General features: G+C 58.5%; 4 protein-coding genes across 9 annotated transcripts; 2 read left to right on the top strand and 2 right to left on the bottom strand.

The window, feature by feature from the left end:
• Nucleotides 1-1,191: 1,191 nt before the first annotated feature.
• On the bottom strand, nucleotides 1,192-13,044 carry RRP12 (ribosomal RNA processing 12 homolog). The gene is made up of 34 exons (XM_068197807.1): nucleotides 12,796-13,044; nucleotides 11,713-11,948; nucleotides 11,529-11,612; nucleotides 11,224-11,300; nucleotides 10,930-11,035; nucleotides 10,641-10,757; nucleotides 10,387-10,525; nucleotides 9,966-10,093; nucleotides 9,580-9,678; nucleotides 9,403-9,494; nucleotides 9,214-9,325; nucleotides 8,952-9,049; nucleotides 8,706-8,820; nucleotides 8,299-8,441; nucleotides 7,991-8,112; nucleotides 7,799-7,863; nucleotides 7,527-7,689; nucleotides 7,283-7,437; nucleotides 6,836-6,903; nucleotides 6,553-6,646; nucleotides 6,193-6,351; nucleotides 5,988-6,068; nucleotides 5,802-5,907; nucleotides 5,551-5,658; nucleotides 5,299-5,456; nucleotides 4,858-4,949; nucleotides 4,606-4,767; nucleotides 4,259-4,431; nucleotides 4,013-4,129; nucleotides 3,659-3,708; nucleotides 3,301-3,379; nucleotides 2,202-2,269; nucleotides 1,722-1,804; nucleotides 1,192-1,528 (listed from the first exon to the last, which is right to left on the bottom strand). The coding sequence occupies exons 1-34, from the start codon at nucleotides 12,998-13,000 to the stop codon at nucleotides 1,426-1,428; spliced, it is 3,957 nt and encodes a 1,318-aa protein (XP_068053908.1). The 5' UTR covers nucleotides 13,001-13,044; the 3' UTR covers nucleotides 1,192-1,425.
• Nucleotides 13,045-13,358: 314 nt separating this feature from the next.
• On the top strand, nucleotides 13,359-15,996 carry PGAM1 (phosphoglycerate mutase 1). The gene is made up of 4 exons (XM_068197827.1): nucleotides 13,359-13,578; nucleotides 13,943-14,217; nucleotides 14,721-14,901; nucleotides 14,996-15,996. Exons 1-4 carry the CDS (start codon nucleotides 13,437-13,439, stop codon nucleotides 15,163-15,165), a joined length of 768 nt encoding a protein of 255 aa, XP_068053928.1. The 5' UTR covers nucleotides 13,359-13,436; the 3' UTR covers nucleotides 15,166-15,996.
• Nucleotides 15,997-16,565: 569 nt separating this feature from the next.
• EXOSC1 (exosome component 1) lies at nucleotides 16,566-18,914 on the bottom strand. Its single transcript, XM_068197832.1, has 8 exons — nucleotides 18,792-18,914; nucleotides 18,461-18,576; nucleotides 18,213-18,287; nucleotides 17,545-17,633; nucleotides 17,297-17,330; nucleotides 17,122-17,172; nucleotides 16,959-17,043; nucleotides 16,566-16,814 (listed from the first exon to the last, which is right to left on the bottom strand). Exons 1-8 carry the CDS (start codon nucleotides 18,820-18,822, stop codon nucleotides 16,708-16,710), a joined length of 588 nt encoding a protein of 195 aa, XP_068053933.1. The 5' UTR covers nucleotides 18,823-18,914; the 3' UTR covers nucleotides 16,566-16,707.
• Nucleotide 18,915: 1 nt separating this feature from the next.
• Nucleotides 18,916-24,947, top strand: ZDHHC16 (zinc finger DHHC-type palmitoyltransferase 16). 6 transcript variants are annotated; one of them, XM_068197813.1, is made up of 11 exons: nucleotides 18,916-19,043; nucleotides 21,145-21,397; nucleotides 21,599-21,793; nucleotides 21,981-22,069; nucleotides 22,272-22,300; nucleotides 22,494-22,627; nucleotides 22,849-22,896; nucleotides 23,482-23,567; nucleotides 23,841-23,964; nucleotides 24,037-24,107; nucleotides 24,451-24,947. In XM_068197813.1, the coding sequence occupies exons 1-11, from the start codon at nucleotides 18,931-18,933 to the stop codon at nucleotides 24,563-24,565; spliced, it is 1,257 nt and encodes a 418-aa protein (XP_068053914.1). In that variant the 5' UTR covers nucleotides 18,916-18,930; the 3' UTR covers nucleotides 24,566-24,947. The 6 variants fall into 6 exon arrangements, with proteins under 6 accessions (XP_068053914.1, XP_068053915.1, XP_068053912.1 ...); XM_068197814.1 differs by lacking the exon at nucleotides 22,849-22,896; XM_068197811.1 differs by having other exon boundaries at nucleotides 23,841-24,107.
• Nucleotides 24,948-25,110: the final 163 nt, after the last annotated feature.

Genomic DNA, 25,110 nt, shown 5'->3' with positions numbered 1-25,110 from the left:
GGCCAGGCTGTCAGCTGCCTTCTGGCAGGATGAGCAGCAGCACCTCAACTTGGTCCTGGGGCTCAAGGGTCCCAGTGAGAGCCCTGGGTGGGAAAGCACAAGGAGAACAGCATCCCTGAAAAGGCAGGACCAGTATCAGTACAAAAGCTCCTCCTCCATCTCAGGCTTTTAAAAGAATCTCAGAAAAAACAAAAACAAAAACAAACAAAAAAAAAAAAAAAAAAAAACAACCAAAAAAAAACCACCCAACAACAACAAGCCTAAGAAAGCCACAAAACTGGATTTGCAGCCTCCAGAAAGAAGCCTGCAGTAAGAGGCTGAACAAGCACAATCCCTTTAGCTTATTACAGAACTGAGAAGCATTGCAATTCCAGCATGTAAGCTGCCACAATAGGAAATTACAAAGGCTGAAGGCTTTTTAATATGAAAGAGGAAGGGAAAACCAGCTACATTGACCAACACATGTTCTTTGCAGTGCAAGCAATGGGACCTATATCCACTACCCTCAGCCCTGCTCTCTTCAGCACACTTTGGTCAAGCACCATTTTTTTGTGCTCAGCGTAGAAGTAGCTGAGCAAAACCTGATGCTCAGGCCAATGTGACAGGGCTGAGCAGCTAAAAAGGTTCAGGATTACTCATGCTGCTCAGGTCTAGCTGGCAGGAAGTGGCCAGAGCAAAGGGCTTCTCTCAGCTCTCAAAGGTATGAGAAATGGCAAGGCACAGAGGTTTGCTGTAGAAGTTTTCCAGCCAGTTTGAAGAAATTTGCAGCAAACTGCTCCTGCCTTGCCATCAGGCACAGCTGATATGGGAAAACTGTCCAGTGCTCAAATGGCAGTCAATTTCCACGTGGCACAGATTCCCTGGCCACGGTTTTGGGCAGAAGAGCCTGCCAAGGAATTTGGTAAAAAAAGTTGGTTGTAAGGACTTCAGCCTTTCTGGCTTTGTTCTATGGCCAGCTCCACATCTCAGCCCTACAGCACACGAGCCCCACTGCTCTGTGCCACAGTGCTGCTTCTAGCAGTCTCCAGGCAAGCACGATGTGGGAGAGAGAGCTCTGGCCCCAGGTCCAGGCTGATACTGGTGTGAGCCCTGCAGGATGCAGCCCTGCAGTGGCAGAAGGACCCGCTGCACGTGGACAGAAGGCACAGCAGTTATGCAAGATCTGAAGGGAAGGAGAGGAGGAATCTGGGCTGAGTAAGAACAGAGGATATTTATCAATACAGAGAATTCTTTTCATATTACTTGCTCTCACACACGCACACCCATGCCTTTACCAGGCACAGAAGGCTCATTAGTCCATAATACATCAAAGTGGCTTCCCAGGGAGTCTCAAACAAATGAGGTCACCTTCAGGAGGACCCCCAGCTGTTCCACTAACACGATGCTGTGTCCTTGGGTAGGGGCAGGTCGAACACCTGAGTGTCCTCAGGAGCGCTGGGACTTCAGACGGTTCCTGCGGCCGGCCTTGGCCCCACGCTGGGCTCCCTTCATCAGGCCCTTGAACTGGCCCTGCATTTTCGCCCGCTTCCTGGAGGGAGCAAAGAGCAGGAAGCTGTTTTGGTGCAGGCACTGGGCACACCTAATGCATGGGAATACTGCTCCAGACTCCACAAGGAGTGGCACAGCAGATGACAGGGAGCTCCCAAACCCACCAAGAAAACCCTAACAAAATGCAGGATCAAACCCGTTCCCCCCCCTGTGCCCTTCCTGGTTAGCCTCACCTTCTGTTGAGTTTAGCTCTGTTCAGGGGGATGTAGGCATAGGGGTCGAGTTGGCCCTTCTTCTTCACATCACCTTTACCTTTCTGTGGGAGACAGTGACATGAGAGAAGATGCAGCAGCAGGGAAAATGCATGTGTCCCCTTCCAGTGCAACCCTGCCACCCGGCTATGCCAAAGACTGTGCTGCAGTGGGATGCCACCTGAGCACACTTCCCTGGGAGCTGATTTCCCACCAACATGATGCTACAGACACCTGCTTTGAGCAGTGAGCAGGAACTGTCCATGGCAAGGATAGGACAGGAACTTTGAAAGGGGCTGGCAGTGTTCAGAGATACTGAGTGTTTGGCAACTCCTCTCGGAGCAGAGATCCCCTCCAACCTTGGTGCTACAGGACCAGAGTCCCAACAAAAATGGTGCTTCCTGCCCCAGCAAAGTCCAAGCATCCCCACAGACAAACCCTGCAACCCCATGGGTCCCTCACCTTGGATCTATACTCTGCACCGAAGGCTGGCTCCTTGTTCAGTGGCCGATGGATCCCAGAGCCTCCAGCTGGAAAAGAAAATGTGTGTTGGAAGGGGGTCTTGGGCCTCCCCCTGCCCAGTTCTAGGCTGTGGAAGCTGTTCCTGTTTTTTGTCTCCAGCTCTTGGTGTCAGGACAGCAGAGGGGTGGCCATTTCCTACAAGTAAAATCTCTGGAGAAATGTGTAAAGAGTTGTCTGAAATTAATGAAGGCAAAGGCACCTCCGGAGAAATAACCCCAAGCACCAGTTCAGACTGGGGGCCAACCTGCTGGAAATCAGCTCTGCAGAGAAGGACCTGGGGATCCTGGTAGAAAACAAGTTGTTCATGAGCCAGCAGTGTCCTTGTGGCGAAGAAAGCCAATGGTGTCCTGGGGTGCATTAGTAAGAGCATTGCCAGCAGGTCAAGGAAAGGGATCCTGCCCCTCTAACTCAGCCCAAGTGAGGATGCACCTGGGATGTTGTGTCCTGTTCTGGGCTCATCAGTACAAGAGACACATGGAGCTCATGGAGCTGGTCCAGTGAAGGATTAAGGGACTGGAGCATCTCTCTTATGAGGAAAGGCTGAGAGGTGGGCCTGTTCAGACCAGAAAAGAGGCACCTAAAAGGGGACCTCATCAATGTCTGTAAGTATTTCAAGGGAGGGTGTCAAGAGGATAGTGCCAGGCTCTGCTCGCTGCTGTTGGGCAATAGGACAAGAAGCAATGGCAGAAACAGATGCACAGGAAGTTCCACCTGAACATGAGAAGAACTTCTTCGCTGTGTGGGTGACTGTGCACTGGAACAGACTGCCTGGAGAGGCATGCTGGAGCCTCCCACAATGGAGATATTCAGGAACCATCAGCATGCAATGTTGTGCCCTGTGCTCTGGGATGACACTGTTTTGAGCAGGGAGGTTGGACCAGATGACACACTGATCCCTTCCAATCTTACCCAGTCTGTGATGCTGTGATCTTTGCTTCAGTTGTGCTGCAGCAGCACCCCACCCCTTGTACCCTACAAGATGGGTACATGGTTCCAGCCCTCTGGGGAGCCCCAGACTGGGCACAGGCAGAGGACTTACCTCTATACTGAGAACAGGTTCCAGCCTCAGCTTCCTCATCATCTGGCTCCTCTCTGAACCGACGCTTCTGACTTTTCTTCTGCAGAAAAAGACAGCAGGAACCCTGCAGTTGGCTTGTCCTTACAGTTCTGCCCTCCTATCAACCCCCAACCTCCTGCTTCCTCCCATGGGCACTGAGAGACTTTCCAGACAGCACATCCCTATCCCAGACAACTTCCTGCACCCCCCAAGCAGCTGGCAATTGCCTGGTGTCCCCACTGGCCTCTTGGGCAGAGCTGCAGGTGCCATGGCACAGGCAGTGGTTCAGCAAGGATGAGCTCCCCCAGCAACTCCTCAGGACCACGAGCCCCATACTCACACTGCGGAGCCCCACATCTTGCAGCACATCTGCCATCTCCTCATCTGCTCCTGTGGTACAGGATAAGAATGTCAGTGTGTGATGAGAGCATGGGAGAGCCCTGGTACTGTGCCAGCCCCTGGAGGGTGTGGCAGTAGCAGGGTGCCTCTGCTGAACCAGCACCCTCCTGAGGATGTAGGTGACTGCTTCCCCTGGGCAGTGGCGCAGAAGAGCCACTCGGTGTGACACAAGGCCATACCAATTTCTGCCACTTCCACCCACATCCCCCCAAGATCCCATGTGCAGGTAGCATGATGAAAACCATTCAGAGACCCAGAGCAAGTCTAGAGTGGCCCCTGTCAGCCCAGGTAGTACCTTTGGCTTCATCATCATCCAGGTCCTCTTCCTCTTCATGGATGATCAGGCGTCCATCCTCAGACATCTGGAAATCATGGCTCACTCCTCTGGACCGCTTGGGGCCTGGCTTGGTGGCTGCTCACAGAGAAATGGGTCAGGGCCTGGAGAAGGATCCAATTCTGGGGGCAGCAACCCCCAGGGCCCTGTGCATTGCAGCAGCCCCATCCGTCCCACCCCAGCCCCATCTGAAGCTCCACTCCTTACCTAGCACCCGCTGGGACACATTAGGGTCCAGGAAGTTGAGGGGCTCGTCATCTTCCCCTTCCTTCAGCCATGCCTGGCCTTTCTGCCGTGCTTGCTTCCTCCACTCCTTGCTCCGATGTCGCTCCTCCTCTTCCTCCTCCTCATCCTCTGAGTCAGCCAGGATCTCCTCCATACTGGTCAAAAGGTGGAAAGGATGATGGAAAACGGATTAAGGCCAGGGGTGCATCCTGCCCCGCCATGAAGAGCAGCCCTGGAGACGTCGCCAGCATCTCTAGAAGCACCAGCTAAGCAGATGCAGTGCCAAGCCCCCTGTGGGGGCTACTCCTTCATGCTGAGCCTTTCTTCACCTGTCTCCTCTGGGCTGTGGTGGTGGTGGTGCCTCCTCCTCATCCGTATCCGCAGCTGCCTTCTTCAGAGCACGCTGCTTGCGGCTCCGGGATTCTGCCTTGCGGATGTTCACCAGCACCTTATGGTACTCAGCTGGCAGCAGCCCCTTCACCAGCTCAAAGCTGAGGAAACACACAGAGTAGTCAGCACCCACCTTCTCCTGCACTGCTTCCCAGAGAGCTCCCTCACCACCCCGGGACACCCTGGCTTACCCAAACTTGCGGATGAACTTGATGAAGAGGTTTCGCAGCTTCATACGGAAGTGGCGTCTCATGTCATCTGAAAGGTTCCCCACAGCCTCCAGCTGTCAGGACAGAGACCCTCAAGACCAAAGCACACCTGCCCTGGGGTCCCAGCCTCCCAAACTTTATCTGCATGGCCATCTTGCTCACCCTGGTGCCCTTTCTCCACACCTGCCCCAGGTAAGGCCATGGGGAGGTGTCCATGCTTGGCAGCTCTAGTTCATGGGGCTTTTCTAGCATGTCTATGCCAGGATTCATGAAAGGAGCCTCCTCACTGCCGTCTCAGCCACTGAGATCAAGGTTGTTTCCTTGGTTTCCAGGCAGAGTGCAGCTGGAGATGCTCCTGTCTGCCCAAGGCAGTCACAGCTCTGCCCCACCACCCTCCTCAAGGCAACCCATGCATGATCTCACCATCGCCTGGACATGCTTGGCCAGGAGCTTGGTGTCCACCAGCAGCAGTGTGACCTTCAGGAATCCCAGGGCTGCCTTGACCACATCCCGCGTGCGGGAGGCCAGCAACAGGCAGATGTTCTGCAGGAGCTGCTCCACCACACTGAACTCCAGGTGATCTGCAACCATGGTGGGACTCAGCCACAGATGGCTTCCTCCTAGCACCCACCTTCACCAAAGGGCTCTGCCTCGACCCCCAGCCCTCCTGCTCACCTTTGAACTCAAAGAACAGGCGGGTCAGTGCCAGCACGGTGCAGCTGATCACGGTGACTGAGCCAGTGAGCCCCACGTAGATCAGGAGCAGGAACCGCTGCATAGCCTCTGCAAGAGGGGGATGACTCAGGGCCTGACTCGCTCTGTGTCCAGCAGCATCCCTGGACCATTTCAGCAGAATGCTCGGCATGGGGCTGACCTCCCTGGGGCCAGAGTGGCCGTGTGGCTGAGCAAGTAGAACAGAAGCTCACCTTCAGGGGTGGGTCCAAAGCGAATAAAAGCATGGCCCATCTCCACGAGCAGCATGAAGGCGTTCTTGCGAGCCCCCACTGACACCTCCTTGGTGCATAGGATCACCTGGAGGAACACAGGCATGTCATCACTGCTGCCACTACCACAGCCAGAAGCAGCCAGTTCCTCCTAGGGACCACGCTCACCTCTGGGACCAGGGCAGTGACAAAAGCCTCGTGCTCTGCAGATAGCTGCTTCACAATGTGGAACAGGCATTTCAGCCGTGGCTGGGGAAAGAAACGGACCAGCACTGGTACACCCAAGGACACACACCTGGTTAGCCCTGCTGCCCACCCCATCCCTTCCCTTCCAGCAACAGCTGATCACCACCACCACAGCCCTCGCTCTCACCCTCTTGGCCGGGGATGCCGCGCTCTTGAGTGAATCCAGCAGCACTGCCTGCAGGTCCTGGAGGTGGGAGTGGACGAAGGCCTGGCAGGGAGCGTGGGGAGCAGCACACACCTCCTCCAGCACGCGATACGCCTTCTTCTGCATGCTGCGCTCTTTGCTCTGCAGAGACAGCCAACACGCTCCCACTGTCAGTGCAGCCCCTCACCATGGTGTCTGAAGGGACACCAGCACCCCACACCACCCAGCAGAGACCTATCTCCAATGCAGCTGCTCAGTCTCTAGAGTGTGGGTCCAAGCTGGCAGCAGGCAGAAGGTGCCCCACTGCAGCCCCAGCACCTCTCAGGGCTGGCACCAACTCACCTGGAGGGAAGGCTGGATGGTACGGTACAAGGAATCCAGGGACTGCTCATCAGCATAGGGTGCCATTGCCACTATCAGATCCAGGATGGAGAGTCTGCAGCAGAGAAGGACACACAGCTGCAGCTGTTATCTGTGGCATCACATCCCGACCAAGCTGGGATGCCAGCTGCGAGTCACATCAAGTGCACAATGGTGGCAAAGTCCACACAGGACAATGCCCTAGGGCTGCTCACTAGGAGCACGCCAGGAGTTTTACTCATTAGCATCAGCTCCCAGGTGTTACCTGGCAAACTCAGAGCTCTCAGGACTGGTCAGCTTTGCATTGGCTTTCTCCAGGAATCCACACACCATCTGCAGGGCAGGCACAGAGAGCAGGATCAGAACTGATTGAAGCAAGTGCTTTTATAAGAGTTTGCAATCCGCCTGGCAAACAACTTGCTAAAGGACTTTGTGGAGACCAGAAACACCAGCGAGTCCAAAAAGACCTGGACAAATTTACAAAGAGCTTGTGCATGATGGGCGAGATGTGACTGCAAGACTGGGAAATCCCAGACCATGGGCTGGAGAGGTCTCCCTGCCCATGAGGGCAGGAAGGGCTGCTCTCTGGTCAAAGCCTTCCTTCCTGTCCTCTTCAATCAGGCCTGCACCAAAGCCCCATCAGACTGAGTCTGGCTGGGAGATGCTGGCCTGAGCCAGGACAGCTTGCCCCAGTGTCCCATAGGCCCCTCACCTGAGGATCCGTGATGGTCAGGTAAGCACGGACAGTGTCCAGCACAGAGCGGCGCTGAGCACTTGTGCCCCCATCCTCCTCAGGTTGGCTGTACACGTTAAACAGGATGGGCAGGAAATTTTTGGCAAAGCGACCCACTTCTGCCCGCTCTGCATCTAGGGAAAGGATGACAGGAGGCTACAGATCAGCATTTGCCCTCCCATAGCTGGCAGGAGCCCACCACAAGGACCCGTTTCCCCCTAACCTGTCTCGCAGCCTTTGTGGATGAGGGTGCGCAAGGCCTGGCACACAGTGGGGCGGAGATCTGGGCGCTCACTGATGGCCATGCCCAGGGTGCGGGCCAGCCCCTTGAAGGCTCCCAGCACATCTGTGGGATGGGTGCAGAAGCCAGGAAGCAGAGTCCAGACCTGGAAGGCAAAGGAAAAAATGGGAGGCCACAGTCTTTGCCCAAGTCACTGCTCCCCAGTCTGGTACCAGGGGTACGATATGGCAAGGCTCCCAGGCACTGGTTGTTACCTGCCACTGCAGTGTGTCGTAGATCTTGGCCTCCACACTCTTCCCAGCCTGGGTAAACTCCTGGGCTGCAGAAGAGAAAGAGATGAACGGAGTAGAAAACATTGCAAAGCCTTGCTCCACCCCAGGGCAGAGAAGGGAGGTCCCACAGAACACCCTGGACTGCTGAGACCCCTAACATACTGCTCTCCTCACCTCTGCTTTTCAGGGCAGCTGCCAAAGGCAAGAAGTAACTGGTGAAGAAGCCAAGCCGTGCTCCCTGCACATTGTCCCGCAGCACCGGCAGGAGCCAGCTGCGGGGGAAATCCAGCGTCTCCCTGGGGAGGAAAGGCATAGGTCAGGAGGGTGTAGGGCACTGCCAGCATCAGCCCCTGGGCACAGGGCACTTTCACCTAGCCCCAAAGCTGGGCACAGGTAGGCTTAGCAGCCACACCTGCAGCACTGCATGGGGACTGAACGGGAACGCGACAGCTGCAAAGCTGCTACCTCACAAATGTACTCACTCCTTGCCATTGATCTCCAGGGGCACAGCTTCCAGTAACACCTCGGGACCCATGGTGCTCACAGCAGCCCCCACTGCCTGGTCCACTTCAGCAGTGTAGGGAAAGTGTGGGGAGAGACGCAGGTCACACAAGGACTGGAGACACTGCGGGAACAGGGCAGGACAGTCACGGAAGAGCCATGTGCACAGGTCTGGCACATAACACTTTGCCTGCCCAGGGATGCCAGCTGCCCTGCACGTCCCTGTGCCGAGTCCCAGAACTGTGCATGCTCTGGCCACACATGGACAACAGAGCAGGGCAAACAGCACGGCCCTGTTCCAGATGGAGGGGGCAACACAGCCCAGACAGCAGCGCAGCCACCCCACCAGCCTCTATGGATGAATCTGTGCTCTTTCAGCCTGGCTCACCTTCCTCATGATGGGATGGCACTGCTTCCCACATGTCTCGAAGAAGATCTCCAACACTCGCAGAACTTCATCCCATGCTGCATGGAAACGGTATGTCAGCCCTTCCTCCACTGATCTGGGGAGAAGAAAGAAGGTGGTCACACTGGCAGTATTCAGGGTGCCCACCAGGCCTGCTAGACCCCATTGATGACTGGGCAGAGCTCAGCCAGGCCCACGGGCAGCCCCTCTCACATCGTTGCTCCTCACCGGAACATCTTGCACAGGTAGGCTGCAGGGGCTGGGGCAGATGCGGACACAGTGCCCATGTCCTCCATGTGGGGAGCAATGCACTCACTCAGCAGAGTCTGCAAGGGCAAACAGGGAAAATGGGACAGCTGTTGGACCACAGAACCCCCAGCCTCACAGGCACAGGGGGGCATACCACGCACTGGCAAGCCCCAAGCCCCATGACAGAGTGCCCCACAAGGCCCAGGGTATCCAAGTGGGGAGAGGTGTCTGAGTGTGGTACCTCCAGGGTCTGTGCTGCTGCTGACACCACCTGGGAGTGTGCGGAGAGGAAGCAGTTCATGGCGGCAGAGAAGAGCCGGGGCAGGTGAGCCCAGCAGAGGTCCTTCTGCAGCCTGGAGAGGAAAGAAAGGCCAGATTAGAGACCAAGCAGCCACCTCTCCCCTCACCCAGCCATGGCCCCTGTCTGCACCTGCCCAGGTTGACGTGTGCCCGCTCCATGGTGGACAGCCAGGTCAGCAGCGGCTGCAGGTCACTCGTGTTGGGCACGTAGTCGTAGAGAGCCTGCAGAAGCAGAAGGTTGGGTAGGTGGGTGGGTTTTGGGCAACTGCCAGCTCTGTCCCTCCCCACACTGGTACCCCACACTCACAGTGATGATCTGGGCATTGAGCTCAGCTGGCAGGCAGGCCACACTGGCCTGGGCGCTGAAGAGGCTGTGGAAAGCTTGCATGGCACACGCGGTCACCAGCTGCAAAGGACACGGTGTCAGGAGAGGGGGCTCTGCTTTGAACCCACTGTCCTCCTGCTCCAAAGCAGGCTCTGCCCTGGAAAACCCATCACTATTGCAACTATGCTGCGTCTGCATAGCCTCCCTCTTCCACAGCAGTCAGGCCAGAAAGTTGTCCTGGGCTCTTTTCCATTTGCATCCTGCATTTCCAGGCTCCCAAGTGACAGCTGAGAGAATTTGATCCCTTTCAGAGCGTAGCCCATGGGGAAAGGGTCTGCCCTTGTTATCCCTGGAGCGGGAACACTCACCACATGGCTGAGGGTCATGACTCGGAGCAAAGTCTCACAGCAGGTCTTCACCACAGCTGCAGGGAAGCAGGGGAGCACGTCCCGCAACAGGGCAAGGACATGCAGGGTGGTGGTGGCCTCCTTGGCACCTACAGGAGCAGAGCAACTTCTGAGCCTGTGGGACACCACAGCAAAGCCCCCATGACAGCAGTGGGGCTGACCCACAGAACCAGGGTGAACACTCCCCTAACTTCTGGGAACAGGAAAGCACCAAAATGGCTGAGGAGGCTTCAAAACACCATAGGTGCCCCAAAGATATCTCATACCCTCCCCAGAAATCCATCGTGCTGCAATCTCCCCTCTTTCCTCCAAGTCCTTATTCTCCCACAGTGGCAGAGTTCCCCACATGCAGCTACAGACCCCATGCTCCAGTGCCCCACACCTCCAGCTTTTTCAATCTCCTGCACACAGAACTTGGCGGTGGAGGGTGCTGCAGGGTGATGCTCAGGGGCTGCATCACCAAACATGAACTCGCTGCCCCTCAGGACAGAGCACACGCCATACTGCGCTGCTTTCCGCACCTGCGGGAAAAGAATACAGCTGAGAAGAAGCTACAGACCCGGGGAGGGGGGCACAGCCATTCCCAGAAGCAAACCCCAAAAGCAGCATCATCTCCTGCCAGAAGATGGCTCTCACCTTGGGTTTGGTATGGACACAAAAGCTCAACAAGCCATGATAGACCTGCAGGGTGACAGGGTAGCTCCAGGCTGCCAAGTCTTGCTTCCGTAGCAATGTGGCCAGGCAAGAGAGGACCTATGACAGGGGAACAGCAGGGGCATTAGCATCACCCCACAGAGACATCTCCCTTTCACAGCAAGGGCCTCAGGCCGAGCACCCAGCACCACCCTACAGCAGCAGCCTTGACCCCAGCACTCAGCAGACCCCAGGCAGAGCTGACATGGCTGGCTGCCTCTTGGCTACTCACCCATCGCAGGGCAGAGGTGGAGCTGCTGCAAGCCTGTGAGGACACGATACTCATGAAGGCTTTTGAGGCATCTGAGAACTTTTTAATAAGAACAGGGCTCGGGACCCTGTCAGGAGAAGGGGACATATCAGTAGGGTGAGGAGCAGACAGCTGGTAGCAGTCACAAAGGGGACTGCATCACCAGCTCACCCCAGCTGGATTTCTACCCCAGCCTGGGGAGGGAGGGCAGCACCAATCCCTTTTCCATGATCTGAGGGTCTGGTAGCTCTCTCTGCTTCTCTGCCAAGCACTCACCGCTTTAAGACAAGGTTAAGCAGGTAGGCGACAGCAGACAGTGACTCGGGGGACTCCACTGCCTCCAGCGTGGTCATCTGGGAACAGAAGGTGGCTAAGCGATGGGGTGCAGGGGGTCACACCAGGCCAGCCCCTTCCCAACCCCTGGGGAGGGGGAAAAGAAACCAGGAGCAGCCCAACAGCATCTCTGCTGAACAAAGCCAATCAGGCTACAAGCACAGCACCTTTCTCTATCCCTCCTCAGACCCCACCCACGCTGCCAGCAGCAGCTCCCCTCGCACCTCTTCCACACAACCAGCACTCACCAGTGCAGCAAAGTATTCTGTCTCGCTCTCCTTGCCCCCTCGGGAGCGGATCACCTCTGTCACAGCCGCCAGCACGGCACAGATCTATGAGCAGCCAGCAAAACAGGTCAGCATCTTTTAGCCTCACAGCCGGGGGACCATCCCCACCAGAACCCCCCTTCCTCAGCCCTGCTCCTGTCCGTACCTCTTTGTGAGCAGCGGAGTTGGATTCCCAGAAGCGCTGCACCTTGCTGAAAGTGATGTTAGTGCAGTCACTCAGCCCACTCAGAAAGGTGCCAGAGGACTTCTCTGTGGCAGCCTCTTCAGCACTGTCCTCCTCCATACGGAGCTGAGCGCTGTCACTCGCCCGCTCCAGACGCAGGGACCCCGACTGCAGCTCATTGTGCAGCTTCACTGCATCCACCGTCAAGTTACTTTTCTCTGGGGGTAGGTGAGAGATGTGTCAGAAATGAGAAGTCATGTTGCTCTACCCTGAAATCCCCCATACTCCTCTCCCAGCCAGACTGGCTTGGCTGGTGTTCATATACAGCATGTGGAATACAGGTGCTGCTTTGCCCCAGTGGGCAAAAGCACGTGAATAACTGTAAAGAGCTCCTCATTCCTGTGCAAAGAAACCAGAGCACAGTCCAGTCATCTCTGATGGAAAAGACCATCATATCCACACAAAGGTGTACCGGTGTGCCAAGGCTTTAACACTGAGGTGCTCCTTGTACTCAGCCCTATTTATCTCCTTCAACCTGAAGCTCTAGCAAGCAGACAGCCAGGACAGATGCTGCATGTCCCTCTGAGTCCCAGACATCAGCCTGCAGCCAGCATCGGCATGAGAAAGATTTCCCTGGCCAGGAGCAGCCAGTGCTCTCACAGTGCCTGGCACACTTTGGTTTACCTTCCCCATCACGTGGGCGGCTGAATGTTAGTTTATCACGCTCCTCATCACACTAAACACCACAGCAGCACTCAGAGGTATGGCCATGGGCTTTGGGAAGGTTCGCAGGGCGACAAGAACTGCAGCATGCGGCGCCCCATTCCGCTTCCGAGGCCCGGTGTCACTAAGAGGCTAACTCCTTACGCTGTGGCCTCGGTTGTCCTCCCCGGTTTGCTGCCTCCGCCCGCCCCGGAACCGTCAGCAGCTCCGCTCTCACTGCTGCCCCAGCCCCAGCTCTCGGAGCCTTGCCCCTCAGCGCTCCGCGCCCCTGCACCCCTCCGGGAAGCGCTGGGCACAGGGCAGGAGCTGCTCGCCCTGGCACCCTACCGCCCCTGCCCTTACCCGCCGGCCGGCTGCAGAAGCGGCTGCGGGCAGCCAGACGATGCTGGCGGGTCTCGGGGTTGGAGTCGCTGCTGTGGCCCTTCCGCCAGCGCTTCAGCTTGGCCGCGGCTCCCGAGCGGAGCCTCCCGCTCCGCGCCATGCTGGTCCCGGCTCCACGCGTGGCCGAGCCCAGCGCCCCCTTTCCGCTTCCGGCGCCAGCCGCCATCTTGAGTGAGGGCAACCGTCAGGGAAGGCGGCCGGGAAGCGGTGTCGGGGAAGCTCGGCGGGGTCGTGTGCAATGGGGGCAGAGATGGGAGTCCCGAAGGGGTCAGGGGCAGCCACCGGCAAGAGCCCACCAGACATCCCCGTGCCCAAGGCGCGGCCCCGTGAAACTCTTCAGACCGAGCCCGTAGCGAGCAGTAACGTGTTACGTACTGCTGCATGTCGTGACGTCACGGTGACGTCACGGTGACGCCACGCCCTGAAGGTCGCACCGCCCTTCGCGGCCGCGCCATGTGGTACGTGCGCCTCCGCCTGGCGCGCGTTCAGCGCATGCGCCTCCCCCCACCGGCGGCGCGCGGGGCGGGGCGGGGCCGAGCGGGGGCGTCAATCGCGCGCGGCAGCGGCGTGAGGAGCAGCGCGCCCCGGTCCCTCAGCTCGCCATGGCCGCCGCGTACCGGCTCGTCCTCGTCCGCCACGGCGAGAGCGCCTGGAACCTCGAGAACCGCTTCAGCGGGTGGTACGACGCCGACCTCAGCCCCGCCGGGCAGCAAGAGGCGCGGCGCGGTGGCGAGGCCCTCCGAGGTACCGGTGGACGGGGGAGGGGGTGCCGGCCAAGAGGGGGGTCCCGGGGGACGGGGGGAAAGGGATGCGGCCTAGTGCGGCCACGTCGAGCCTAACGGGTGCTGGTTTGGGGCTCTCCGATGCCGGGCGAGGGCCTCTAGTGCCAGGTCGGGGGTTCAGTGCTGCTGGGAGAGTCGTAGGTACCGCAGTAGGTTGGTTCTTCGGTACCGGTCGCGTCCTGGCCGCCGCCGCTTTCTGTAAAGATGAGGACGCGACCGGTACCGGTGCCGTGAGGCCGCCGCCCTTGCCCTTTCACCGGTTGCATAAGGCCGGGCACTCACCTTCTTCGTCTTCCCCCGCCTCCCCCTTTCCTCGTATTTTCTAGATGCCGGCTATGAGTTCGACATCTGCTTCACCTCGGTACAAAAACGGGCGATCCGTACTCTCTGGACCGTCCTGGATGCCATTGATCAGATGTGGTTACCCGTTATCCGGACCTGGCGCCTAAATGAGAGGCACTATGGGGCTCTCACGGGTCTGAACAAGGCTGAGACAGCAGCGAAGCATGGTGAGGCGCAGGTCAAAATCTGGAGGCGCTCCTATGACATCCCTCCACCTCCCATGCAGTCTGACCACCCCTTCTACAGCACTATTGCAAAGGTAAGACCCGTTGCTCTTTGCTTGTCTTGTTAAGAGTCTCTTAAAAGTCACTTGCAGTGCAGCCTGGCTTCCTGTATAAGGTCTCCTGTGTCTCTGTTGAGTTATCTGGGGCTGTTGAGCATGGTGCTGGTAGACTTCAGGCTGAGTTTATCTTGGCTTCTTCCATGTGGAGTTGAACCCCTGGGCATCGCGCAGACAGAGCCAAAGCAGAGGGCACAATATCTCTGTTAATCATTAGTGCCATGACCCATTCATGGATGTTTAATCTGGTTTCTTTGCCCGGATAGGCAATGTATGACTTTTCCCAGGTGGGCTCATGGCCCTGACTGTGGCTCGTTGCAGCCCGAGACTGCAAAGACACTTCCTTGCTTCCAAGCCTGGCTTTGCTTATGTGTAGTGGGTCCTCAGGTAGAGAATCCGGGGGAGAGACAAAATCTTGCTACCATCTTCCCACATTGGATGAGGGGCACTGGGCTGCTGTGTGAGCATGGTTGTTCTCCCAGGATCGCCGCTATGCCGACCTGACAGAGGACCAGCTGCCAACATGTGAGAGCTTGAAGGACACCATTGCCCGGGCTCTGCCTTTCTGGAATGAGGAAATTGTCCCACAGATCAAAGAGGGCAAACGAGTCCTTATTGCTGCTCATGGCAATAGCCTGCGTGGGATTGTCAAGCACCTGGAAGGTAGGTCACCCCTGCGGAGGCATCCTAGGGACCCCTCCTTCCCCAGCTGGCACTGTGGGAAGGCCCAAGAGTGACGGCACTGCTGTGTTTGCAGGCATGTCAGAAGAGGCCATCATGGAGCTGAACCTGCCCACTGGCATCCCCATTGTCTACGAGCTGGACAAGAACCTGAAACCTGTCAAGCCCATGCAGTTCCTGGGGGATGAGGAGACCGTGCGCAAGGCCATGGAGGCCGTTGCTGCTCAGGGCAAGGCCAAGAAGTGAGGACAGGCAGCAGACCAGCACATAGTAGAGCCCCCTTCCATCCCCCACCCCACTGTTCACACCCCCACAGTTGTAGGAACTCGGAGCTGTGGAGCTGGAGGCACTCCCCTCAGTTAGGCCCGTTCCCTCAGACTAGGCTCCCCTCTGCAGATAGCCTGGGGGCTCCGGGCGAGGGCTGGACACGGAGGTCTGGTGTGAAAGGGAGCCCTGTCTGTGCCAGGCAGTGACCCCACACCTGTCCATGCTGTGATCCCAACCCTCAGACCCTGTCTGCAGAGGGAAAGGCCAAGCAGTCCCTTGCCATGCCAGGCTCTTCCTTTGCTTTGCATCCCTGGCAGCTCTCGTTACCTGTTTACTGTAGTTTTGTCACTTGATTTAGTCCTCCTGGGAGCAGTGTGGCAAGTGCAGTGCTGGCAGTGACCAATGTGGGTATCCCCTCCCCTCACGGGTGTGTGGCACAGTGACTGGGATGCCACTGGAAGGGTTGTGTTTTGGTGCACGTGGTACAGCACCCCAGGGCAGTACTCACGACTCTGGGCCCAGCTCTGCCAGCCCCTGCTTTAACTATGCTGCCTTCAGACAAGGGTGATGAAGGGAGCCTGTTGCCTGGAGGTCTGTGTCTGCGACATGCTTCCCCCAGCTGATGCCCATCCTCGTCCTGCTGGTGAAGCAGGTGCTGTTGTGTCCCATCCTTCACATGTGTGTATGTGGCCTGTCACTGTGGCCTCCCCGCTGCCGGCGTCGTGAGCCTGGGCTTGCCCAGGGTCAGTGTAACTGTCCAACCATAGCAGCCGTCTTGTTGCAGTTCAATAAAGGAGTAATGCGCAATAAGGAGGTGTCTGTGTGTCTCTGGGCCATGTGGGCTCCCTGCTGCCAGCACATGCACAAGGCACCAGTCACTGCTGGGTACAGACAGGAGGGTGCAGAAGCTGTGCCAGGCTCAAGGAGCAAAGCTCAGCTCTGCAATCTCTGCCTGAGAGGGTGACACCCTGCCATGCTCAGGTTTTTGGGCTCTGTGTGCGCCACACCCTTGTCCCAAAGGGCAGGGCATGCACGTGTGGCCCGAGGAGATGAGATATGTCCCATGGCTCTTCTCAGCCACAGCCCACGCTGGTTAGTGGTGTGCTGAGACAGGCTGTGCTCCAGGCTTGACTCCTATGTGGGGAAACCAACCTGGTGAGGCGAGTGCCCAGCACAGCTGCATCCTGGGGCTCTGTGCTGTTGGTGTCACTGCAGCAAAGTCACTCCTTCACTCCCCTTCACCAGCAGTGAAAATGTGCTTCCTTCTGCCCCTGGTGCTGTGGAAGCTGTTCCCTCACCTGCTGTGCTGCAGGAGCCAGACCAGAGTGCCATAGATAGCACTGGCTCCCCCACTGACTGTAAAGAACAAAGCAGGAAGCTCTTAAAAAAAATTTATTATCCACAAGTAGCAAACCTATCCTGCCAGTGGAGGCCTGGCTGAACCTGTGAAGGAGGTGGGAGCCCAGGGGCTGCTCTGGCTCCACAGGCTCCAGTGCTGCAGCGCCCTGCCCCCCTCAGGTGTTACGTCTGCAGGAACTGGGGCTGCACCCGGGCCACTTTACGGAACTCCTTGGTGTGTGTCCGTGGGCACTGCATCTCGCACCAGCTGATGGGCACCATCTGCACCCCTGGGGACACAATATGTCAGGGTTGCTCCTTCCCAAACTTGCATTCCTCCATGTGGAGAGGGAGGCAGCTGCATCAGCTGCCCCTACGGCAGGGGCAGAACTGTTTCAGCCCAGACCCTGTCTCTGCCCCTGTCCTGCCCCTACCTGCCTCGCTGCGTGCCACCACCACGCCCAGCTCGTTCTCTGCTGTGCTCAGCAGGTAGTTGGACTGCGCGTCCCCCAGGGAGATCTGGTTGGACAGGGGTTAAGGGACAGACTTCCTCAAGGGAGCTTGAGCCAACCCAGTGTCCCTGAGGAGGAAGGATACAACTTTGGCCAGGACGATGTCACTGGGGCGGAAGCTCTTGTACACTTCTACCTGCACAGGAGAGAGCAGGCAATGCCACACAGCGCCAGGGTGCTGTCTGTGGGGGGACAGGGCCCCCACAAGCAGGAACCGGGGGCAACGGGCGTAGAACAGCGACTGGCAGTGGCTCACTGACCTTATCCTTCTCCGTGGCTCGGATATCTTCTCTCCTGAAAAAGGAGATGGAGGGATCTGAGTGCCAACGAGCAAAGACAACTCAACAGCCTGTGGCAGAAGCTGCCCCAGCCTCCCTGGGTGCTCACCAGGACGTGCTGGACACCAGCCCAGTGCTCAGGGCAGAGCTCCAGCTCAGGGCAGCCAGCTGCACTGCCCACAACAGCCTTCCTCCCCCTGAAGGGTGGAGGATCCTAACCTTTTCCCTACCGTATGGTGCCTCGGAAGGTGGATTTCAGCGGCGTGGAGCCAACATACAGGATGTGGACCTTGGCAAAGCGAGAGTTAATACTGCAGACCTGCATGTAGGAAAAGGGGAATCAGTGGTCCAGGCAGGGAAAGGGCAGGGAGCAGGCAGGGCTGCATGGGGAGCTCAGGTCTCACTTGGCCTCCTCCTCCCTGTGACCAGGCAATGGTGGGACACCAGGCAGCAAGCCAGGTAAGGAAGATTATACTTGTGCCATTTGAGGCACCAGAATAAGGCTGAGACCTGCATTGATCTCAGTCCCTCTCCCTCCACCAGGAACATAAGGAAACTAATCCCTGGTCTGTGTCATCCTTTCTACAAACTGCTTGCGACACTGACCTGCACGCTCCCTGCCCCAGGAATGAGTTATGGAAGGAGAGCAAAGAAAATCCTCCCCTCAAGCCCACCTCAGTCTCAGGGCAGGTGCCCCTTATGCCAATACCCACTTTCTTTCTGAGTGAGGGACTCAAGGGAGCCCCTGGGCTGCCCCTGCCCTGGTGGGAGTTGTACAGAGGGCACTAAGAAGCCCAGGGACTCCTCACCCCACCCTATCCGTGTGCAGGAACAAAGCTCAGTATGAGACAGAGTCGAGGCCCATGCAGTTTGTCAACGCCGTGCTCCAGCGCCCCACCTTGCATGTCACCACAGCCCCCACGTTGGGCAGGAGCTGGGACTCGCTGTCTCTCACCACCGACACCACGGGCAGCTGCTGGGCAAGACACGAGGGTCAGCACGGGGCACAGCTTGTGCACAGAATCACCAGCCGAACCCCATCGGAGTCCAATTCCCCGTCGCAGCCCAGTCTCCAGGGAGGCTGTGCAGCCTGGGCGTACAGCACTCAGCCCTGGGGAGGGGCAGCCGTGCCGCGGCCGCGCTCACCTCGTTGTCCTCGTTCTTCCTCTCCAGACAGCCAGCCAGCGAGGAGAAGATGAAGCCATGACGAGTGTAGGTCCCGCTACCAGCCGTGGCCTCCTCCGTGCTGCACAGCCGCTCACCTGCGACACAGGGGCTCAGGAGCTGCCGGGGCTGCCGGGCCCCGGACCGCTCCGGGCACAGCGCTCGCTCCCAGCCGGCCTAGTGCGGGGCATCCCCGGGACAAGCCCCTCCGCACTGCCTCGTCCCCTACTCCTCTCCTAGGCCACCGCGTTCCCCTTCCGGGCAGGAGCAGCCCCAGTCCCAAGAGCCCCGGCCAGCCCCGGGCCGCACTCACCAGGGATGCAGTAGCGTGCGGGAGGCGCCATGCCCGCTGCCGACAAGGCTTCAGCAGAAAGCCCTCATCCTATTGGTTCCAGCGTCAATGCTGCGCTGTAAGCGTCACGGCTATTGGTTCTCGCTTACCCCTGTGAGGCATGCTGGGAGCCGTAGTCCGGTGGTGGCAGACGGTGCTCCCGGCATGCCGTGCGCGGGCGCTGCCCGTGGGCCGGCGGGGCCCGGGCATGGAGGCGGCGGGCGGCGGGCCCAGGTCGGCGGCGCCGGGCGGGGGTGACAGGGCCTTGAGCGAGGCTGTGGGCTTGTAGGGGCTGTGGCTGCCGTGGGGCTGGGCGGCGATACAGAGGTGCTCTGGGGCGGGGGATGGGGGATGCTGCGTGTGCTGTGGGGCAGGAGGTGCTTGTGCGGACCCGGGAGGCATGGGGTCTGTCGCCATGGGGTGCACTTGGGATGGGAGGCGGCGGGGGGAATGCTGCTGCTCTGGAGGGGCCGGGATGCTGCGGGGCTCTTACGGGGCTGGATGCGGTGGGGCTGTTGGCGTGGGCAGCCTTTGAGGATGGGGCTAAATACCGGAAAGAGTCTCGGCGCCGTGGGGCTGGGTGCCACTGAAGCGGGGGAGCCGGGCGCTGCGGAGCCACCGCAGGGTGCCACAGGGCTGCGCCTGGGTGCCCGGACCTGGCAGGGGAAGGCCTCGTCTTTGCCTGGGGTGGGGCCAAATCCAAGGATCCCCACCCCTCGGCTGTGATGTTACCAGTGCTCTTGTCTGTGCTGGTGGTGGCTGTCCCATTCCCGCTGGGATGTGGGTACGGCCGTGGGCAGGGCGAGGGCTGGATCCCAGTGCCCGCCTGGGCAGGGGAAAGTTGCGTGGCTCTGCTGGAGCCTCATCTCTGTGGTTATGCTGCTGTCTTCAGGCAGGTGCCTGGGGACAGCGGGTCTTGCTCTGGAGCAGGCTGGCTGCCACCCCTGTGGGTTCCCTGCCCAACAGCTGCTGCTACTGTAGGTGAGGAAGCTTCTCTGCGGGGCAGGAAAGTGCTGTGTCTTTGGAGGAAAGGGCTGACCTCAATACTTGCTTCTGGCTGCAGTGTTTTGTCTTTTACCACACTGACAACAAAGGGATGTGTGCCACCCAAAGGCTACACGGCAGTAAGTTGTTGCTCCACTTTGCACCTGCTGAGCTTCAAGGAAAAGCTCTTGGCAAACCAAAGGGGAAATGTGGAGAAGAGGGTGATGCAGATGTATATCCCACCTCTGCCATATCAGGGCAGGAGCCATGCCTGTGACCTGGAACGGGCTGCTGGGTGTGGGGTCCTCATATCCAGTAGATCCCAACCTTGGGGTCAACTGCACACTCCTCAGGCAGGGTGGAGGAGAGCCCTGCCTTCTTTGGGCAGCCCATCTGGATGGTGCAGTTTCTGCCCTCATCCTCCCTGCTGCTCCCCAGGGACTGCGTTGGTGGGCACCACAGCGCAGAGGAACAATCCCTGCTGGAGGGACTCTGAGCTCTGGCACCAGTGCCTGGCACCAGACCAAGACAAGTGCTTGGCCCAGGCTCAGAACGTGCCTTGGTAGGACCCTGGGGCAGCCTTGCTGCTTAATATTGATGGGTATTGCCTGCACAGAGGCCTGGGGGCCCCAGCCCTGCAGATCGTTTTCCCATGTGCTGGGCCAGATCAGGTTCCTCATCACTCCCAGCAAAGCTCTCAGGCACGACAAGGGGCTCAGCAGGCAGGGGAGCACTGGCCCAGGGGCTTTCTCTGGGCCTCTCATTTGCTGGTGTGTGGCACTGTTCAATGATCCAGGCGAGGAGAAAGAGGAAGTGTTGGGACTCTTGGAGTGAGGCTGTGAGGTTGGGAGGGTGGCCTCTGCAACTTGGTCCAGAAGCTGAGGTGAAGGGAAGTAGCATCCTTCACTTTAAGGAGGGACTAGTGGAGGAGGGGTAATCCTGTACTTTCCTTGTGTGGATTCCCCTGTTCATGAACATATTGGGAAGGGCTGAAATCATCTCTGGAAATGGCCCAGCATTCTGGATGTTCATGCCTTCTCTGGTTTCCTCTGAGTCAGACTCTCCGTGTCACTCCCCCGGCCCCCTCCCCGCTGGGAAAGACGAGATGGGACCAGAAAGCACCTGAGCCCAGATGCTGAGGGGCCTGTGCCCCCTGCTCCGTGCAAAGAGACATCCCGGCGACAGCGGCCCCGCAGCCTCCAGGAGCCTGGGCTCAGCTTCTCCAGCTCGGCATCCTTGTCAGTTCAGGGAGCTGCACTACCGGCATCAGCACGTCAGGGAGGGGAAACCCTTCCCCAGGGACAACTAGGCAGCAGGGTGGCCTGCCCACGCCGAGCTCCTGTCCCCCCAGGCGTGGTGTGGCAGGGATGAGGAGCCGGCAGCGGATGTTTGCCGCGGTGATGCGCCTGCTCCTCAAGTGCCTGCGGCTGGGGCGGCGGCGCCGGTTCAAGCTGGTGCGGCAGGTGGAGCAGCTGTGGCACTACGGGCACCTCTGCCTCCGCTCCCTGCTCTACAACTCCTTCACCAACGGCGACGTGGTGCTTGACTCTCTCTTCGAGCCGGTCTACTGGCTGGTGGACCATGTCACCCGGTGGTTTGGTGTGGTGAGTCCCCCTCATGGGGCTGGGTACACGTGGTGCTGGGGCAGCGGGCTCGGGGCTGCCTGTGCTTCAGGCAGGAAATGAGCTGGGACCTTAGTGTGTGGTTCAGATTGGTTTCCTCTGGCTCTGTCCTGCCCCTGCCTCTTCCCAGGCAGCAAGGGGCAGGTGCTGCCCACTCCAGTGACCCAGGTCCCTTTTCTGTAGGTGTTTGTGGCACTGGTGATTGGGCTGACAAGCTCTATTGTGGCCATCGTGTACATCTGTCTGCTGCCCCTCATCCTGCAGACCTACACACCTGCCTGGATATGCTGGCACCTTGCCTATGGGCACTGGAACCTCATCATGATTGTCTTCCACTACTACATGGCTATCACCACTTCACCTGGGCACCCACCACAGGTGAGGCACCAAGTGAGCTACAGATGGTCACTGGGAACAGCCTGGTGATGTTGTTGCAGGATGCCTCTAAATTGGGGAAGCTAGGCTGGGCAGTGCAGAGTGGGGAGGCAGCGAGGTGGCACAGAGGGGAGCAGGAGTGTGAGATGCAGGGTTTAAGATGCGCAAATCTCTTCTGACCTGTGCACAGGCCAAGAACGACCTCACTGGTGTGTCCATCTGCAGGAAATGCATTGCCCCTAAGCCAGCTCGCACCCATCACTGCAGCATCTGCAACAGGTAGGACACCTTCCCTCTGCCTGGGGCAGCCTTTGGAGCCCCATTCCTCACCCCCTGCCCCAGCGTGAGACAGGGGCCCTTCTCTCCTCTGCCATCTCCTTGCCCTGTTGCTTGTAGCCTGCAGGGCTGGGGGATTCCTGTCCCCTCCCAACCACACCACTTGCACTGGCTCTGACACTGGCACCGGTCTCCTCTCTCCCAGGTGTGTGCTGAAGATGGATCACCACTGCCGTATCCTTCTGCAGTACTAACCGGTGACGCACACTCCTGGGGGGAACCAGCACTGCTTCTCCCTTCTCTCCCAGTCCCTTCTGTTGAGGAGACAGCCAGCATAGGAATGGGTGATGGGAGAAGGGCCCAGAAGAACTGCCCTGGTCCCTGGGTTGGGTCTGTCACAGTTATGTACCTTTAACTCCAGAGGCAGCCTGGCTAAACAACTGTGTGGGACACTACAACCACCGCTACTTCTTTTCTTTCTGCTTGTTCATGACCATGGGCTGCATTTACTGCAGCATCAGCGGCTGGGAGATGTTCCGGGATGCCTACGCCGCCATTGAGGTGAGCAGCCTCTCCTGCCATGCGCAAAGACTGCCTGGCTTCCCCAGGCTGAGCTTGCAGAGCAAGGCTGGGCCAGGCCCAACCATATAGTAACTTTGCTTCCCCTCTTCCTCCACCTGCAAGGCCCCCAGCTGCTCTGGTCCTGTGGGGGTGTGAGGGGAAGGGTCCCTGTCCCACTCCTCCGAGACACATAACTGGTGCCCTGTTTTCCATCCCCTTAGAGAATGAAACTGCTTGAGAAGGAGAGACTGCAGGTGGCTGCCAACCAGGTGGGACATCCCTGCCCCCCAGCTTCTCCAGGCAGTGTGGAGCAGAGCTGCCGTGCAGGCTGGGTCCTGCTTGGGGCTCTGTTCTCAAGGAGCACCCCACACCACAACCAGCCCCCATGTTCATCTCACATGTCAGAGAGCTGGGGCTGGTCAGGCAGCTCTGCTATGGACAATGCCTCCAGCAGCTTGGGGTCTGCCTCTCTGCACCCAGCTTCCACGGGCTTGGGTTAGTGACAGCTTCTTGGCATGTGCTGCTCAGGCCATGGTCTCCTGGTGAATCTGCAGCACTGCATACACATCTCTCCATGACCCCCAGCTGCAGTGTCCTGACCCAGGCCCATGGCTGCTCCCTGCCCCCTTACCTCCAGCCCACTGTTCCTCACACCTGTGCCAGCTCTGGGTGTCTGTCTGTCTGTCTCATGGCTGTCCCAGGCTGCCTCCCCCTCACCGTGGCTGTTGCATTAGTTCCTGCTGCAATCCTTTCTTGCTGTCCAAGCTCTGCAGCAGGGAGGGGTGCAGAGATCCTTGTCTGGCTTCAAGCTGTAAAGCAGTTTGGGTAATCCTCCCCATCTGGTCCTTTTTCAGACATACTACCAGACCCCACCACCCACCTTCTCCTTCCGCCAGAGAGCTTTCCACAAGAGCGTGGTCTACCTCTGGGTCCTGTGCAGGTGAGGGGGCCCAGGGGCTGGGGAAGTGAAGCCTGTGACATTGCTCGCCATCTACCTGCCTGTAGCTGGGCTTGCTCACTCTAGCACAGATGTTGCTGCCCTGCCAGCCTTTGGGCCACAGAGAAGGAGAGATTTTGTCTCTGTCACAGGGGATTAGACAAGCCGACCCACTTAACGCTGCTGTGGGTGCGGGGAGGCAGCCTCAGTCCCCCGCCAGCTGCAGCACCAGGGAAGAAGGCCTGTGTTCCACCTGCTGTCCCTTGTCATACCTAGCTCGGTTGCACTGGCCCTGGGTGCCCTCACGCTGTGGCACGCCGCCCTCATTACTCGCGGGGAAACGAGCATCGAACGGCACATCAACAGAAAGGAGAGGCAGAGACTGCAGAAGAAAGGCAAGGTGAGCATAGCCCATGGCACAGGGGCTGGTTGGGGCAGAGCCAGACGTGATGTGCCTCTCCCTGTCCTGCAGGTCTTCAGGAACCCCTACAGTTACGGCAGCTGGGATAACTGGAAGGTGTTCCTGGGTGTGGATGTGCCAAGGTAAAATCCTGGGGAAGCCCCTGCCTGAGAAGGTGGTGGCTCAGCAGCTCTTGGGGTTGTAGGGACAACAGGGGCTCTCCTTGGGCTGCTGGGGGAGAGGACGACAGTGAACATTGATGCCACACTGCACTGCTCTGGGCTTTGTAAGGTGTGGAAGACGTGGACATCACTGGCCTTGTGCCTCAGGAGCCCTGTCTGGTGACATGGTGGCCTGCCCAGCACACCTTTGCCAAGAGAATCTGAGCCGAGGAGCTCAGCCATTGTGGCAGCTCAGGATATGGTTCCTCAGAGCTGAGAAGCACCAAGACTTCACCTTGTGGCTGTGGCCTCACTTTCCCCACAGGCACTGGCTCACCCGTGTCCTGCTGCCCTCTCCTCACCTGCCCCATGGGACAGGCCTGAGCTGGGACCTGCCTCCCTGTGTGACGGACCAACATGCACCACTCCTGGCAATCTGAGGCCCTGTGCTCTGGACATCCCTTCCCACAGGCAGGGGAGCGTGTGGGGGACCCACTCCTCCACTGCAGCTTCCTTTGGCCAAAGTGCCTGGCAGAAGGCTGGCACATATCGCTGACCAGAGCCAGAGCCATGGGAAACTCTATGGACAGTGTTGGTGCCTGGACACCCGCCCTCTTGGCTCTTGGTGGCTGCAGGCAGCCCAGGGGCGAGGTGGCAGAGCTGCTGCTCCCTGCTTCAGCTGGATGGTGCTGCCCTCATTAGCACAGGTACGGGCTAGCATTGGCCCAGCTCAGCTCTCTGAAGGGCTGGGCACAGAGGATGGCACCCCCAAGTGCTCCCCGGGGAGTCTTTTTAAGACCATCTACTAAATATTGTTTTTTTAAGGGAGTCTGTTTTTGTTATCTTGTGGGGGACAAGGACTTCTGGGGATGGGAGAAAAGGGATAAGAATGTTAAAAGAGGAGGAAGGGTCTATAACCAGCACTATCTTAAGCTGCTCAACACAGAAGAGCACTGAGCACCCAGCTTGAGCTGTATGGAGACCC

The sequence above is a fragment of the Anomalospiza imberbis genome, chromosome 8, assembly GCF_031753505.1.
Source record: "Anomalospiza imberbis isolate Cuckoo-Finch-1a 21T00152 chromosome 8, ASM3175350v1, whole genome shotgun sequence".
Classification (NCBI taxonomy): domain Eukaryota; kingdom Metazoa; phylum Chordata; class Aves; order Passeriformes; family Viduidae; genus Anomalospiza; species Anomalospiza imberbis.
Note: the sequence above shows the minus strand (reverse complement) of the source record. Positions and strands in the feature narration are given on the sequence as shown.